The following is a 15,759-nucleotide window of genomic DNA, read 5'->3' on the forward strand; positions in this document are numbered from 1 at the left end:
TCGAGAAGGAAAATTAACCGGGTTATGTTTAATAAAGCTTTTGCTTCATGCAAAAATGAAATTTCGGCACCCCATGTTTTCACTTGAATTTAAGTAGTTACATAAGCTTAGCTAAACTTTCATTTCCGCAAATCAATAAAACAGCGTTAACGTTGTGCGGCAAACTTTGCCCCTAGAATTTCTATCAGTGCTTTTTCCTTTCTTGTATAAATATTTTAGGTTTTTCAATTGCCTTTAAGATTCAGCATGGAGCACACTGTATTTGTCATCTTTGTTTTGATCCTTGGAATAACTGTTACCACCTTGGGCTCTCCGATGTCAGACGATCATAAAGACGGCGATCCTGAACTATCTCCAAGGCTTAAGGTATACAAAAACGTTTTTTAAGAAGTTAGTTTGCTCGAAATTCCTGTGTGGAAGCTGCATTCTTTTTATTCATCAGAGACCTCTGCCACGGCCTCTGAGCAGTACTGTGGCACAGCTGTGTAGCCGTCTCGTTACCCTTTCAGCAGTTAGTTAAGCTAATTCAATGGTTACTTGTCGTTTTTTGTTTTTGTTTTTTTTTTCAAAATTATAGAATTTTGTTTGATCAGTCTGTATCGCCCATAATGCACCACGAAAAGCATAGTCATTCTTTAACGACAGGAAAAGGGACATTGTTTTTGTTTCGCAAAACAAATAAAAAACGAAAAGTGTGTTTTAACTGTTATTTACCGTTCTCTGAGCCTTCTCCAAATTCCAAAGTTTAGATAAGTGATTCCGCACAATAATTGTTCTAACTGGTCTAGTGTAGCCGGAAACACTGGGAAAGTTAAATTAATTGGTGCTGTTGCCATTTCATTATTTTGTTTTGCATCTGGCTTGTTCATTTAAACTTTCCGCTAATTCTTATTTTTCCACACTGGTCATCCCATTCAGAAGTATCTCAAATAGGCTATTTTTCAAGGCAGGAGAAGGACAACTGGGGAAATTTAACTTAGAAATGACAAAAGAATTAGGTTAAAAACATGTATGTTGACTTTAATTAAAAACCACAAATGTTTCTGTTTGATATAAAGGAAATTGAAGGACAGAGAATGCGTTCAAATCAATCAAAAGTCGCATTGGCAAAGGATGCAGAAAAATCAACAAAAGTCCAGGTAAAGTTATTGTTAGCCGTTCTATTTCTCATTTAATCATACGAGTGATTAACAAAATCGGACGACCGCGTAGCGGGAGTCCGATTTGTTTAATCACAAGTATGATTACAGACCGAATTGGATGACACGAAGTTCTGTTACCAATTAATCATAACTTTAACAAAATTTGTGATATATAGGGCTCTTTTTAAAATCAAAACCAAAGAAATTCCAAGATTTTTTCGCTAGCAATGAAAAAAAAGCCATTTAAGAGCGCGCGTGATGGCGCATACTGTCCAATTACTTATGCATGACGCGTACTGTCCTATTAAACTGTCCTATTAAGGCTGAAATCAGGGCAGTTGAGAACCAATCAGATTTGAGAATTTTGTTATAGTTATGATTACAGACCGAATTGGACTCCACTCAGTCCTGTTACCATTACATACTACTGAGCATATACACACGGGAAAACGCGATACTTATCTTAAACGAAAATTCACGGGTAGCCTGCGAGGCCTGTTAATACTATCGATGCATTGGTACCGGAGAAAGAGAAATTCAAGTTAGTTCCAAGGGAAAATATTTCACCCTTCAATGTCAGCGTCTTTGGTTGTCGCCAGCACTACCACTATGGTATAAAGAGAGATCGTATAAAAAAAATAAACTTTGCTTGAACATATTTATCTCGACAGGAACGAAAAGAGCAAAGGACCAAGCGTCAAGAACCAGGTCAGTAGTTCATGTATGACCCCATGAAATGTCCTGAGACACCAGTGCCGTGTCGGGTCTCTAGGCACAGAAGCAAGTGTCCAAGAACCAACACGTAATATACCTTTCATTTCCTTCTTTATTGTGTAACATAGGTCAGGTGTTCATACGTTAATTATTTATTTATTTATTTATTGAGAAGCAATAACAGACCCATGCAAAGGTCTGCTCCCAAAATACAAAAGAGATCCTCAAAATTTTTTTCAAAATTGTATGGCTTAAGGTGGCTCGATACAGTTTTTTTGAGTAAATACCTCTCACGTTTGAGCGTAAACTACGTCGCCATAAACAAAGATTTGGAAAAATTAACACCACAGTTGTGTTAGATAAAGATGAAACTCTGTTATGATCAGGGTTGCAATGACATCGTAGTTGTCGTGGCAACGAAATGACGCCATCACCTATTTTACTTGCAACAGTATTTCTCGGCACTGGGAACTGTTCTTCCAAAATCGTTTACTGGAGCTTTTTAATACAATAGCCGCCTCGATGTTAGTGAAGTTTAAGGGAAATCTGTAAGAGCGTTATCGAGATATTTTGGGAAGAAGTTTTTATGGTTAGAAATACGGTAAAAAATGGACAATCTTGATGTTCGACTGTTATCTGTACTAAACGAAGCGCTTTTGACATGCAATTTCGCCTCATAGTAATTTCAAGCTTTTTAAAAACGTTTGTGAAAGATCATGGAGATACCTCCAGCCGATTGCTAGAAAGAAGAATTTGATTATTATGTATCGAGGCGCTCTTATAGCGGTAATGTAAACATTTCGGTCTACTTTAACAAATTAGCGAATAATTTTTAAACCGCTCGATAAATTTTTTAGAAAATTTAAGACTCTTGAGATAAACTGTCCTTTTATATGACCTCTTAGTTTCAAGATTATTGATATATTGTAAGGCAGTAAAATAAGGGCTACAATTTGCTAATATTTTGTCGGAAATTTTGTCTTTACAAGTGAGAGTCTCTGATTATTCAGGGGTATTGTCTCAAGGTTTCATTTTCACGTGAACAGCAGTAACTAACAATGCATTTGACATATGCAAAAATGCTAGCTATTGTTGTGCACGAAAATATGAATTTTGGAGACAATACCCCTGAATAATGAGAGGCTATCACTTGCAAACACAAAACTCTTGACAAAATATTATCGAATTCAAGCCCTATTTTACTGCCTTACAGTGTATCAGTAATCTTGAAACTAAGAGGTCATATAAAAGGACGGTTAGTCTCAAGAGTCTTAAATTTTCTAAAAAAATTATCGAGCGGTTTAAAAATTATTCGCTAATTTGTTAAAGTAGACCGAAATGTTTACATTACTGCTAAAAAGAGCGCCTTGATACATACTAATCAAATCCTTCTTTCTAGCAATCGGCTGGAGGTATCTTCATGATCTTTCACACACGTTTTTAAAAAGATTGAAACTACTATGAGGTGAAATTGCATGTCAAAAGCGCTTCGTTTAGTACAGATAACAGTCGAACATCAAGATTGTCCATTTTTTACCGTATTTCTAACCATAAAAACTTCTTCCCAAAATATCTCGATAACGCTCTTACAGATTTCCCTTAAACTTCACGAACATCGACGCGGCTATTGTGGGAAAAAGCTCCAGTAAACGATTTTTGAAGAACAGTTCCCAGTACCTAGAAATACTGTTGCAAGTAAAATAGGTAATGGCGTCATTTCGTTGCTATGACAACTCCGATGTCATTGCAACCCTGATCATAACAAATTTTCATCTCTATCTAATACAACTGTGGTGTCAATTTTTCCAAATCTTTGCTTATGGCGACGTAGCTTACGCTCAAACTTGGGAGGTATTGACCTTGAAAAACTATATCTAGCCACCTTAAGACATCTCGAAGAGTCTTTCGTGTTGGAGCCCAGTATGGACCCAATGGAGGCTGCGAGTTTATATATTATAAATTTGCCGCAAGTGGAAGGTATCTTGAACATATGCCATGCATTTGTAGGGACCGCGGAGCAGGGTTTGGAGTTGTGGGGGGAGGGGGCAATTAATCTGAACCCGTAAGGGTGAGCCTACTAGGGGATACAGGGGCATGTTTCCCCTGTAAAATTTGATTTTAGGAGTCCTGAAACGGCTAGAAAAGCACCTAAAACTATTATACTTAAATAAAAGTAACGCAAGGCCAAATTTTTAACGATCATATCGCTGCTAAAGTCTGTGAAAGTTTTAACCGAGCTGGCGCTCCTTCAACTGGAAAAGGCAAGATAATTAAAAGGTATAATTGTACCAGTCTCACAATATTTAGGCAGTAAAATAAATCCAACTCCATCAATGACTTGTGCCTTGTTCGAAGTTGTTGCGGATTGGCCGCTTCATCTTCTGACAACTGAGTATCTGTCATTATTGGCTCAAACCTACCACACCACGCTGTTGAATATTTTTAAAAGACGTTTTCTGAACGTTCTTCCCTTTTTATCCCTACCAAAGCCTCTCGTCAGGTTTCGATCAGGTTCCTCATTGCGTGTTTCCAACTTGAAGTTTAAAACAGCATTGATAGAAGAAAGAAGATTCAATAACAAAACCTTCGTAACGTCCCAGTGTAACAAAACCAAACATTCAGGCCTCCTGTTGTTCAATAGGTGGTTAGCGCTACTCTCTCCTCCGCAGAGGCGTCTTTGTGTCGTAGGGAGGCTGGGGAGAAAGAAATAGAAAGCGCGCGGGGCACGGTGGGAAGGGGAAAGAGAGAAAAGAGGCTCCCGTCTTTTCCCTCTTCCCATCTCCCCCCCCCCCCTCCACCCCTCGCACTTTTTATTTTTCGATTATTGCTATTTTTATTGTGATACCCAGCAAGAGCCTCTGCGGAGGAGAGAGTTAGCGCTAATAGAGTTAGCGATAAATCACTATCCAGTGGATAAGTATTAGGGGTGAATCATTTGAGCTATCCGCTAGGTAAAGATTTATCCGAGCGCTATCCACCTTTTGAACTACTGAAGCTGGCGGTAAAACATTGATCCAAAGGCAAATTAATTCTGGAAAGAAACAGAAGTTGTTAACTCCATTATTTTACCGTCAAAAATCCAAGCGTCCTTTCAGCAACAATAAGCCTTATCACGGTTGTCGACGACATCTTTTGAAAAGTGGGCAACGGCGTGAGAAATTACAGTGTTTGTATGAGAATCTAATATCGAATAATTTCCCTAAAACGGCGGTTCTGAAAAAGATATGAAGTGTAAACTAAAGCTTTGACTCCTAACGATTCTACTGAAAAAATGTAAGGGCGTAACATGCAGTTACATTCGCTAGAACCACTTTATAAAATTTTCTATACATTTGTCTGTAAAAATTTCTCTTCCGACTAAAATTTTCCGGGAAAAATTGCAGACACCGTGAATATATGGAAAATCTAAAGCAAGCGTTCTGGAGAAATTGAAGCACAGTAACAGCCCCCAAAATTTGTTAGTAAAATCCTTTCCTGTGTAGCTTTATTTAATTCATATATCTTTTTTCAGAACACCCGTTTTACGGAAATTATTCGACATTAGATTCTTCTACAATCACTAATTTCTCACGCGGTTGCCTACTCGTCAAAATGGCGTCGAAAACCGTGATGAGGCCTGGAAGGAACAAAAAGAAAAAACAATAGTATTGCAAAGTTTACAAACCAGAGACCAGATTCCGGACAGTTATATGTTATCACAGCATGGAATTTTTGTCACTGCAGGCGCAGACGTCCCTCCTGGCGAGACGTCCCTTGCGGCGAGGAGCGAGGAGGGAAGGCTGTATTCGCAGGCTAGCGATTGTGGTGATCGTATAGAAAAAATGCACACCCCTAAACGTTTTTGTTTGGCTTTTTTCACACATAGCTGACATAATCGCAGCGGCTGCACTAACTGTTGGCGTACTTCAAGGGATCTTGGATGGCATCATAGGTGTAGATCGCAAGATAGCCATCGGCATCAAGAATAAAAGCGGATATAGCTGGGGAGCAATTGATATTTACTTGCAACAAGGAGTTACAGATAGGGTCATTCCCCGTAGAGTCGATAATGGTAACTATGAATGTCACGAATTTAGCATGAAAGCGCTTATCGGGGACACTGTTATAATGTCTCCTTTAGGAGACGGGGTGGCCATTTCTACGTAGTCTTCGCCCAATTTGATTAATCACTTTTTGTGCTGGAAGAGAAACAAGTCAGTACGTGCCCCTCCTTCAAATTTTTTTCCATTACTTTAAGTTTTTGTTATGGTTTTAGCTTCTCCCTCTTCTTCTTACTTAGGATTTGAGCGTAACCCATTAAGGTAGCTCAAGCTCGAAATATAAATTTGACCAGAGCGCCGTTGTGTCGAAATATGAGGATTTGTGTGGGAAAACTGATATAGCTTTTTAAGGGGGAAATTCGGCTGTTTGTTTTAGGGGGGACATGGGGCTGATTTGAGAAGGAAAGAAATAAGGGAAGAAAAGGTATACACATAAATGACCAGTTAGTTTGGCATTTGTCTACTAATTATTCTCTTCATATTTTAATTATTAACCTCCCCAAATTCAATTTTCCATTATTTTAAACATTTTCCCCCAAATTTTATTCATCAAAACCATCCAAAAACAGTCGCACATTGAGCCAACGACAACGACCTTATTGAGCCTTTTATTATTCAATGAAGTCTTGTCTAGATTTGGAAGAAAAAGAGCAGAAATAACGAAAAACAATGCTGTTGAGTAGAATTCCCCCTTTACTAAAACTGTAAACCAGTATTGAACAAAAACTTAACCAGGTCTAGTTCTCTTTTTGTTTGCCATTTTGCCTGATGTGTGGTTTATTGGTGGCCTTTGGTCCACTCCGAGTTTTGGTTTATATACCAACCCTTTAAAATTAAAGACCCAAAGGTCAGGGGCACCCAACGAGAATATAGTTCAAAACCACTTAGCATAGCATTTTTGAACGTAATTTAGTCTTTAAACTGTAGATATAAACATATTTTTATCCCCTAACAATTTTTCATCTGTTCGGATTTCCTAGGTGAAAATCTAGGGATCCGAAAATTATAGGGATCAAAACTTAACTTTTCGAAAATTTCAGTCAGAAAAAAGGCTCCCGAAAATTCTAGATGACCTTTTTAGGGTAAAAATCCGCTTAAAATGGGCAATTGTAGCATTTTTTACATGTTCGAAAATCCTAGGAGAGGCAGGCAAGCAAGAAATTTTATAACAAATGTTCCGAAACTTCTAGATCTCAAATCGTCTTCCGAACAGATATTTTCCGAAAATTGACGTTGGGTGCCCCTGAAAAGTCGATAAGAATTCACGCAGGACGAAAAGAAACAAAGAACTAAGCGAGGTAGAACCGAGGTAGGTTATTTCACAATGCAACACTTGCCCAAATGTTAACCATATCGGCTTTTCCCCTACAAAACTCCATATTTCGGCTCATATCTCGAGCTTGGGAAAAAACCTCTTCGACAAGTTATGATGTTGTTTTCATGATGTTGATGATAAGTTCATTCAATATCGTAAATGCTCTTGGTTTTTGGCCATCTCAGTTTTAAAAGGAATAACACACAAACTGTGGTTAAAAACATCAGAAATAACAAACGCATTGTGTAACTGACTTTTATAGAGGTCTTTATAATATCGAACTTGACGTTTCGTATCCTTCAACTGACATCTTCAGAATTGACTGTTAAGATGAGTAGTAACTACACTTAAATAAAAAAAAAAACAAAGTAAGATAAGTAACTAATTAACGTGAAGGAAAAAACAAATAAATGTGACAGATGAGAAAATTTCCATGAAATTATGCAAACTAGTTTAAGTAAAGCTTTTCGCTGCTTATATTTTCATTTAGGGCTGGTTTTTAAAATCCCTAATAAGGTTATTTTCCAAAACACGCAAAACACACATCGCATCAAGTCTCTTTTCCCCGACAAAGACAGGCTCAACCGTTCTCAAATGTCCAATGTTGTATATAAAGCTAGTTGTTGGGACTGTCTGAATTTCTACATTAGCAAAACCACACGGAGATTGCATGACCGAAAAACTGAACACTTCAAGGCAATCACCAGTATTAACGGTCATTTATCAGCTATTGCAGAACTCGTCACTTCAACTGTTTACAATTTGAAATGGCACCATTTTGACATTTTAGCAAGAGGAAAATCAAATACCGATTGTAAAATCAAGGAGGCTCTTCTTATTAGGGATTTAATAATATACATGAAAAAATTTCTTGATTGTGATTGGCTACGAGGAATGCAGTTTTTAGGTAACACAGTGCAGAAAAAAGGTAATTGAGTGCAGAAAAGAGTAACAAACGTGACATTCTGATTGGCTAATAAACAAAGGAACTCACTGAGAGCCAATAAAATGCGTGATCTAAATGGCGCAAAATTTGGATCCGCTTCGGACCAGTTTCGAGCAAAAACCGCAATGGTTGGCGATTGCAGCACATTTACTTTTGCGACCGAAACAACTGTAGAGGAGCTGAAAAACTGCTCTAAAAACGAAAACACTGCGAAAAGCACTGGTTTTTGGCTCTCTTTTTGGAAGAATTGGTGCGTAGGTAAGGAAATTACTGATGAAATAGAAAATTATGAGCCGGCTGAGCTTAACACTTTGCCCGAGCATTTCTACGCCGAAGTAAACAATACAAAAAAGGTGAAGATTTATGAACCAGAAAGCCTTAAAGTAATGAAGGCATCGCTTGATAGACACTTAAAGAACAAACGCTGCACCCTGTCCATTGTACGTGACCGAGAATTTAGTTCGTCCAAAGAGGTGTTGGAGGAAAAAGTGAAACAGCTTCGCTTGGTTGGCCGTGGTAAGCGCCCAAACAAAGCTCGGCAAGTATCAGAGGAGGAAGAAGAAATTCTCTGGAAGAGCGGAAAACTCGAGGTAATAACCCAAAATCTTTATTTCAAACACATTGAACAATTCCATGAACTGTTCAGCCCGTTTCTGCAGCTTGCAATCTTTAAAAACATCGAGCAAAATGTTGTTTTGACTGCACGTGCATGTGATGATATTTGCAGCATTTGAACAATTTATTTTTGCACGTAGTTTACGCGGGTTGACTCCCTATTAAAGAGATTTTAGAGCTATCTCGCAATTTTTTCATGAATATTATTAATAAGTAATCACATGATTTTTCTCGTGCAATTTGGAATAAATAAGCACTCGTAAATTTTTTCAAAGACCACAAATTGCACTCGCCCTACGGGCTCGTGCAATTTTGTTAGCCTTTGAAAAAATTTACTCGTGCTTATTTATTCCAAATTGCACTCGAAATCATGTGATTACCTGTACTAAAACCAGCCCTAAATGAAAATATAAGCAGCGAAAAGCTTTACTTATACTAGTTTGCATAATTTCATGCAAATTTTCTCATCTGTCACATTTACTTCTTTTTTCCTTCACGGTAATTAGTTACTTAACTTACTTTGTTTTTTTGATTCAAATTTAATTACTACTCATGTTAACGGTCAATTCTGAAGATGTCAGTTGAAGCATACGAAACGTCAAGTTCGATATTATAAAAGTCAGTTATGCAATGCGTTTGTTATCTCTGATGTTTTTAACAGCAGTTTGTGTGTTATTCCTTTTAAGTTTATTCAAGAGCCATAATGACCATTATGGCTCTTAGTTCATAATTTTACTTTAAAAAATAATGTAAAAAGTAAGGGAGAATGCCCGCAGGGTATAGAGGAGTTAAGTTGATTTTCTTTATGGGTACCTGCAGTTGCCTGCAAACCTCGCTTTAGGTATGTGACTTCCCAAAGGGTAGGATTTTTGCGCCGTTTTGGTTTGAGAACGGGTACACGTAGGGGTCAAACCACCCCCCAAATGTTTCATGAAACCTAATTTTGGTTATTTGCAACATTATTATACTAAACTTGTGGTGTTTGCTCAAATTGATGTCCACTTCAATTTAAGCTGAAGAATTTCTCAAAATGGCACATAGCGGCGTCACAAAGGATGACGTCACAAAAACCAGTAAAGTGAAATTTTTAATTATTATTTAAAGTGTCTCATCTAAAAGTGGGTTAGCCTGGATTTCTTCCGATTACTTCGAGTCGTTATTACTCCCTCAGTAACGTCTGAATCGACCGGCCGTTAATGCCGCCAGTGACGTCAATACTCCTTTGCTTTAATTCATGCAAAAAGTTAAACACGATTTTTAAGTGGCAAACCAAGAAATATCGTTCGGAAATGTCTACATGATACAGAACGGTTGACAGAATTGCTTTCATGCGTTGCGTGAATTTCTCGAACGTTCTCTACGTTTTTGGATTATTCATGAATAATTAATTAGGGCATGTTTATATTTCAGCATGAGTCAGCAGATTTGCATCATTTGCTGAAATTATAAAATATGTCGAAAAGCTACTACTATTCGCCTGTTTGGTATTTTCTAGAACTTTATGTCAAACGGTATACAAGTTCCAAGCGAGTTCTTTTGACGCTCAGGCCACTTAAGGCATGACTATCTAATTAAATATGCATATTTTGATAAAATGCTATTTAGAACGGTTTGCTTCTATCAATTATCCTAAAAATTGAACTGCAAATGTAGCTTAATGGCCTTAGCAATATGAGTGCATTTTAGAGGCCCAAATTTTCGTCACGTGACTGACAATTGAGAATTAACGGTCAAAATATTTACTCTAAAATGAGGAAAGGATAATGAGAGAGCAACAAGTTCTTTTAGGTGCATTTCGGAGACTACTAAAAAAGGTTCGTAAAAATTCGCCTTGTATGTGTGTTTACGTTATATAGGAATTGGTAAATAAAAGAAAAAGGGTCACGTGACTTATTAATGAGTTAAATAGCTAATAGGATAAATAACATTTTCAATCGTACAAGGCGAATTTACGATTTACACTGTTTATGTAACATTTTGGTAGTGAAAATTCCTAAGATTAAGATTTGCAACCCTTCCCCGTTTAGGAAAACGTGTTTTGTGACGTCATTGACGAAGCAATATCACGTGTTTTTTTCTTTGAGCCACATGTGTATCTCACTTTTCAGGATTACTGATGGAAGCAAACCGTTCTAAATAGCGTTTAACAAAATATGCATATTTAATTAGATAGTCATGTCTTAAGTGGCCTGAGCGAACTAAGTTTTTTCCCACGAGTCTGGAGTGCTGTGTTTAGTCAAGTGTGACGAAGGTCGATTTTCAAGTTCTCTGTTCACAAGTTGGCGGAAGCCGTAAGATACCTGAAGTTCAAGTGAGTGGTTTGTTATTATTGGGAGAGGCTGTTTAGTTTTCCTTAAGTTCAAGTCAAGTTTGTCGTGGCGGATGCTGTGTTTTAAAGCTCTGTAAAGACTATGTTCCTTTGGTATTAAACTTCCTTGTGTTAATCCGACATCCCTGCGTGCTGATCGTCAGTGAATAATTATCCTCAAAACATTCGAACTCGTAACATTGAGTTTTAGCCAATTCCATGCTCAACGTAATTGACTCCTTACCCATGTCTTACATATCTTTAACCAGTACATGAGACTGCTATGCTGTTTTTGAAGCCAGATGTAAGAAAAATAGAGAATTCTTTTTTCACTGTTTGTTTTGTTAGACTTGTTATTCACCGCTAGTATTTATTGGGTCTAAACGTTTATTCTAAACGTTTAGACCCAAGTCAAATTCAGAAGGATTTGTATGGACTCGTCAGATCATAACTGGGCTAATATCTCAGAGACAATTTGCCCCGAAATGCTAGTTTTTGGCAAGTAGGCCTCTTGGATGTTGCTCTTTTCAGAATATCCTGACAAATCCCTTAATTTCACAAATTACCACCTTACTCTTACCATATTTCATTTCTTACTATTCCTCCGCATTTACAATTAATCAGTTCCACAACCACGATGCCGAAGTGTACGCTCCATAGCGTCTTGTTATACATAATTATGCGAATGTTTAGACAATCAACAAATCAATATCACTGCCCGGTTTTCGGGTAGTAGTGACGTCACTGGACGTCATTAACGGCTGGTCGATTCAGACGTTACTGAGAGAAGGAAACGGCTCGAAGCAATCGGATGAAATTCAGGCTAAAAGTGGGTATCAAGGGGAGTAAAACACTGAAAACTGTTCATCGCTACGATTTTTTGTTCCCGAGTTATGGTTAGTTAAAAACAGATCAGTGTTTCCCCCCCGGAACAATAGTTTTCCAAACTTTTTTTGTAAAAGTAATGTCCTCGGTATTTTTTTCTCAGTTTTTTTTCTAGCTGAGCTGGTGTTTTGGTAAAAAAGACTTCTTACTGTCCCTAAAAGCGTATGGTTTTAATTTTTCCATTTTTGCCTCCAGGACAATAATATGGCAAAGTAATTATTGGTCACGTGACCTTTTACTACGTCACAAATCTGCTTTTATGGTTCCAGGAATAACAGAAAATCTTTTTTATAATTTTTTTTCCCTTCTTCTTCTACATTTAATACAACCAATGTGCAATGTCCGAATTGCACTACTATTAAGACAAAAAGCCAGTCTAATTTAGGTTTATCACCGAAGGACTTCAAAATGTCATATCTCATCCAGTATTTGTCGTATGTGCATACTGCTTTCGGTTTTCAACTTCTCTTGACGCGCTCTGTCTTAAACAGTTGAGAAATCAAAACAATTCCAAACTTTAAGTTTCATAAAAATTTGACGTCAAAAATTTTGACGTCATATAGTAACACGTTCTACAAACAAGTCTTTTAAAATGATTGGCATGTTGTCTTATATCAACCTACCAAGTTTCGCAAGCAGACGATCAACATCAACAAAGTTATTAAAAATCTCACCAAAAACCCAATTTTAGATGAAACACTTGGGGAGGTGGTTTGGCCCCTACGTGGTATAGATTTTGCCCATTTTGGTCTGCATTCGGTTATGGTTTACGAAGGAACTACGGTTGTGTATCAACGTGCTTGTCGTTTCAATTCCATATAAATAAGAAAGGAAGTGTAATATGCGAATTCGAAACGCATTTTAAGAAATCTTTTTGTTGCGGTTTTAATCTGAGCAATGATGACATAATTTCTTGTTTTATGTAAACATGTAATGTTGCGTTTTGTGACCACCTCCAGGTCTGAAAACGGGTATGGATTTTGGAGGCCAGGTTTGAAAACGGGTGTGGAAAATGACATTTTTTGGTCTGAAATAGGGTCAGGATTTGGAGAACCGGTCGGCGCACTGCACCAAGAACTCATAGAAGTACCCCCCGGGAACCAAACCTCTAATTTGAGTGGACCTAAATTAAGCTAAGATCCGCTGTTGTGTCAGAAGTCGAACTTTGGACGCGTAGGACCAATCAGCTGAATCACACCAAAAAGCAATCTTAAATTAAAATTTTTCCGAACGAGCCTAAATCATATTGTCATACAATTGTTTAATCAGTTACAGTAGTTTAGTTCGTCGCATGTGAAGATGGACGTTTGTCCCGGAGACGATCTTCAGACGTTCTATCCGTCTGAAGCAGACGTACGGATAGAACGTGTTGGACGATCCAAAGTTATCAAGAGACAAACTTAACTGAGCCCGACGTCGAACTTTTTATGAACTTAACTCACTAAGTTTGTTTCGTCTCATGAAAAGTTTGACGTTTGGCCTAGGCCCAGTACGAAAAGTTTCTCTTCATTTGTGATGCTACACGGGACGATTCCCCCCCCCTTGACGTCGGTTTTTAGGGCAACACAGCGTGGCAATGTTGGAGCAATGTTGTAACCATTCGAAACAATGTTGCAAAATTGTCGTTGCGAGTCGTCTCGTGTAACATCACCTTAAAGATCTTGCATTGAGCATTGAAACTACCAATTGAGCGAGGCCACGAGGTTATATATTTAAACGTTAAGACGTTAGAGAAGTGATAGATGTGTTCAATCGGCGCTCCTCTGGACTCTAAGGTTAGCCATTTTCCTGGCTGCCAACAGAGCTGCCAACTTGTTGGCGTGGATTTGAACAATGGGGAAAAGAGAACAAAAAAATTAGTCTGTAGTACAGTTTGAACTGAATCTGACTCAGCTTTTTCTTGCTTGTGTCTTCGAACTCGTTTCTAGATAAAGCACTGCTTTTCAAAGCACGAAGACAAAAGAACTTCTTTCCAGGTGGAGTATTTGGAGTAATGACGTACTGTATAATCGACAAAACGCTGGCTATCATGTTTTATGTTCCTCATGTTCAAGCTTTTGACAGAAATTGGTGGAATGTTAAGCTTTACAGTGGATATAAAAGGAGCAACTCTCAAATGCTTTACGAAATGTATGAAGATGATAGACCTTTCGAGGGTGATGCCAACTGGCACTATAAAGACCTGGGCCTGGGATCAGAGCTTAGAGCAGCTGGTGCCATGGCTTCCTCTGGTGCAGCTCATCTTATGATTGAAATAAAAAAAAACGTCCCAAATCCCCTCGGATGGCGTGTGGGAAAGAGAAAATGAACAAAAATTCGCGGCAAGCAGCACCGAAAAAGACTTTAAACATTAAGTCATGTATTCCCTTTATTACAATAACGAGTGTTTGTTTTTCTTTAATAAACTGAGATAATCTTAAGTCTAGAGGCCTGGCCAATTTGTATAAACTCCTCTAAAAATATCCTCAGAGTTGTCCTTAAATTTTAAATGCCAAGTTTTGCTTTATGTCAATGATTTTAGTGGGCCTGTTAATGGAAATAGCGAGAACGTTATTCCATGGATCCTACCTATTTGTGGCTTTACGAATCTGTCCTAAATGGTCGACAACGATTTAAAGCTAAAAAGGCCGGGATTTTCCGAGTCAGGGCCAATTAGTAAGTTCAGCATAGCATGAGCATGCCAGTTGCTATGAAAATGCGGTCTATATACTTCTCTATAAAAACCTTAACTTTTATTTATCCTTTCACCCTGCAATTGTTCATTAAATATTTCCTAAAATGTGTGCCAACACAAGGGTATTATAAATTTAAGGTTTCCAAAGAGTGGTATATATAATGCACCGATAATTTTCAAAACTTTGGGCGTCTACAACAATGAAAGGATTCGTGTGGGTGTCTCTACAAAGTTTTCGGCTTTTGGGCAACATCAGACACTCATAAGCATATTGAACAGCAACTAACTACTTCTCATGACCTGTTTTAGGAAAAAAGAAACTGGCTCTAGCTATCTTTAAATCGTAGCACGTAAATCGTTTAGGACAGATTGGTATAGCACAGACGAACAACTGACTCTCAAGTTGCAAATATTACATATTTAGCTTATTACCAGCAGTTTCTATTATTTTGCCATAAGTCAGTAAAGCCGTTTTGAAAAAATGTCTAATGTTTAATCTGACAGAACGAGAAGTTGATTAGTTACTTTGAATTGTATCCAAACTGCTCTAGCCTTTTTTAGATTTTTCGTTTGCGTGTGTGTGTGTGTGTACGTGCGTGCGTGCGTGCGTGCGTGTGTGTGTTTTTGTTTGTCACGATATGGAGCCTATAGCTCCGTATACCACTGTTAGGCAAAAAAAAAGGGAAGGACGGAAGGACCAGTTGAAAACCCTCCATTTTCGTACACTTTTCAAAATAAAAACCTCGAGTTTTTATCCGAGACGTGTTAGCAAGGACTAACTTTTCTTACATTATTTTTTACGATTTTAACTTATTTGTTGAATTGTTAACCTTGATACAAAATAATGCCATCAGTCGACTGGGATTATTTGGACTATACTTAAGTTTGACCAAACATCGTTAGTTACTTTCTATCTACGGTAACTTCATTATAACGTTGTATGCTGCACCGCATTATCTTGGCCTATGTTCTTAATATCTTCTTAAGTTTTTTCCATTTTCAACGGCTTGAACGTTCTTTTAATTTGCTGTTCTAGTTCTAGTGGTCATTTCGCATCGTGTTTTCCACGTTTGTCTTTGAAATTAACGCAGTATCTTTTTTTTAACGTAGAGAATGTGTG

The 15,759-nt window shown here is 37.8% G+C and overlaps 1 protein-coding gene across 1 annotated transcript; it reads left to right on the plus strand.

Annotated features, from left to right (window-relative positions):
• The first annotated feature begins 246 nt into the window (after nt 1-246).
• On the plus strand, nt 247-14,273 carry LOC140941919 (DELTA-actitoxin-Afr1c-like). The gene is made up of 5 exons (XM_073390924.1): nt 247-366; nt 1,059-1,139; nt 1,814-1,850; nt 5,722-5,907; nt 13,894-14,273. The coding sequence occupies exons 1-5, from the start codon at nt 247-249 to the stop codon at nt 14,271-14,273; spliced, it is 804 nt and encodes a 267-aa protein (XP_073247025.1).
• Nucleotides 14,274-15,759: the final 1,486 nt, after the last annotated feature.

This window comes from Porites lutea, chromosome 6, assembly GCF_958299795.1.
Source record: "Porites lutea chromosome 6, jaPorLute2.1, whole genome shotgun sequence".
Taxonomy (NCBI): Eukaryota; Metazoa; Cnidaria; class Anthozoa; order Scleractinia; family Poritidae; genus Porites; species Porites lutea.

Bases quoted from the DNA above. Each gene is read 5' to 3' on its own strand.
- LOC140941919 (XM_073390924.1), top strand. From the start codon at position 247: ATGGAGCACACTGTATTTGTCATCTTTGTTTTGATCCTTGGAATAACT. The intron at 367-1,058 runs GTATACAAAAAC...TTTGATATAAAG, and splicing joins AACTATCTCCAAGGCTTAAG to GAAATTGAAGGACAGAGAAT. The intron at 5,908-13,893 runs GTAACTATGAAT...ACTCGTTTCTAG, and splicing joins TCCCCGTAGAGTCGATAATG to ATAAAGCACTGCTTTTCAAA.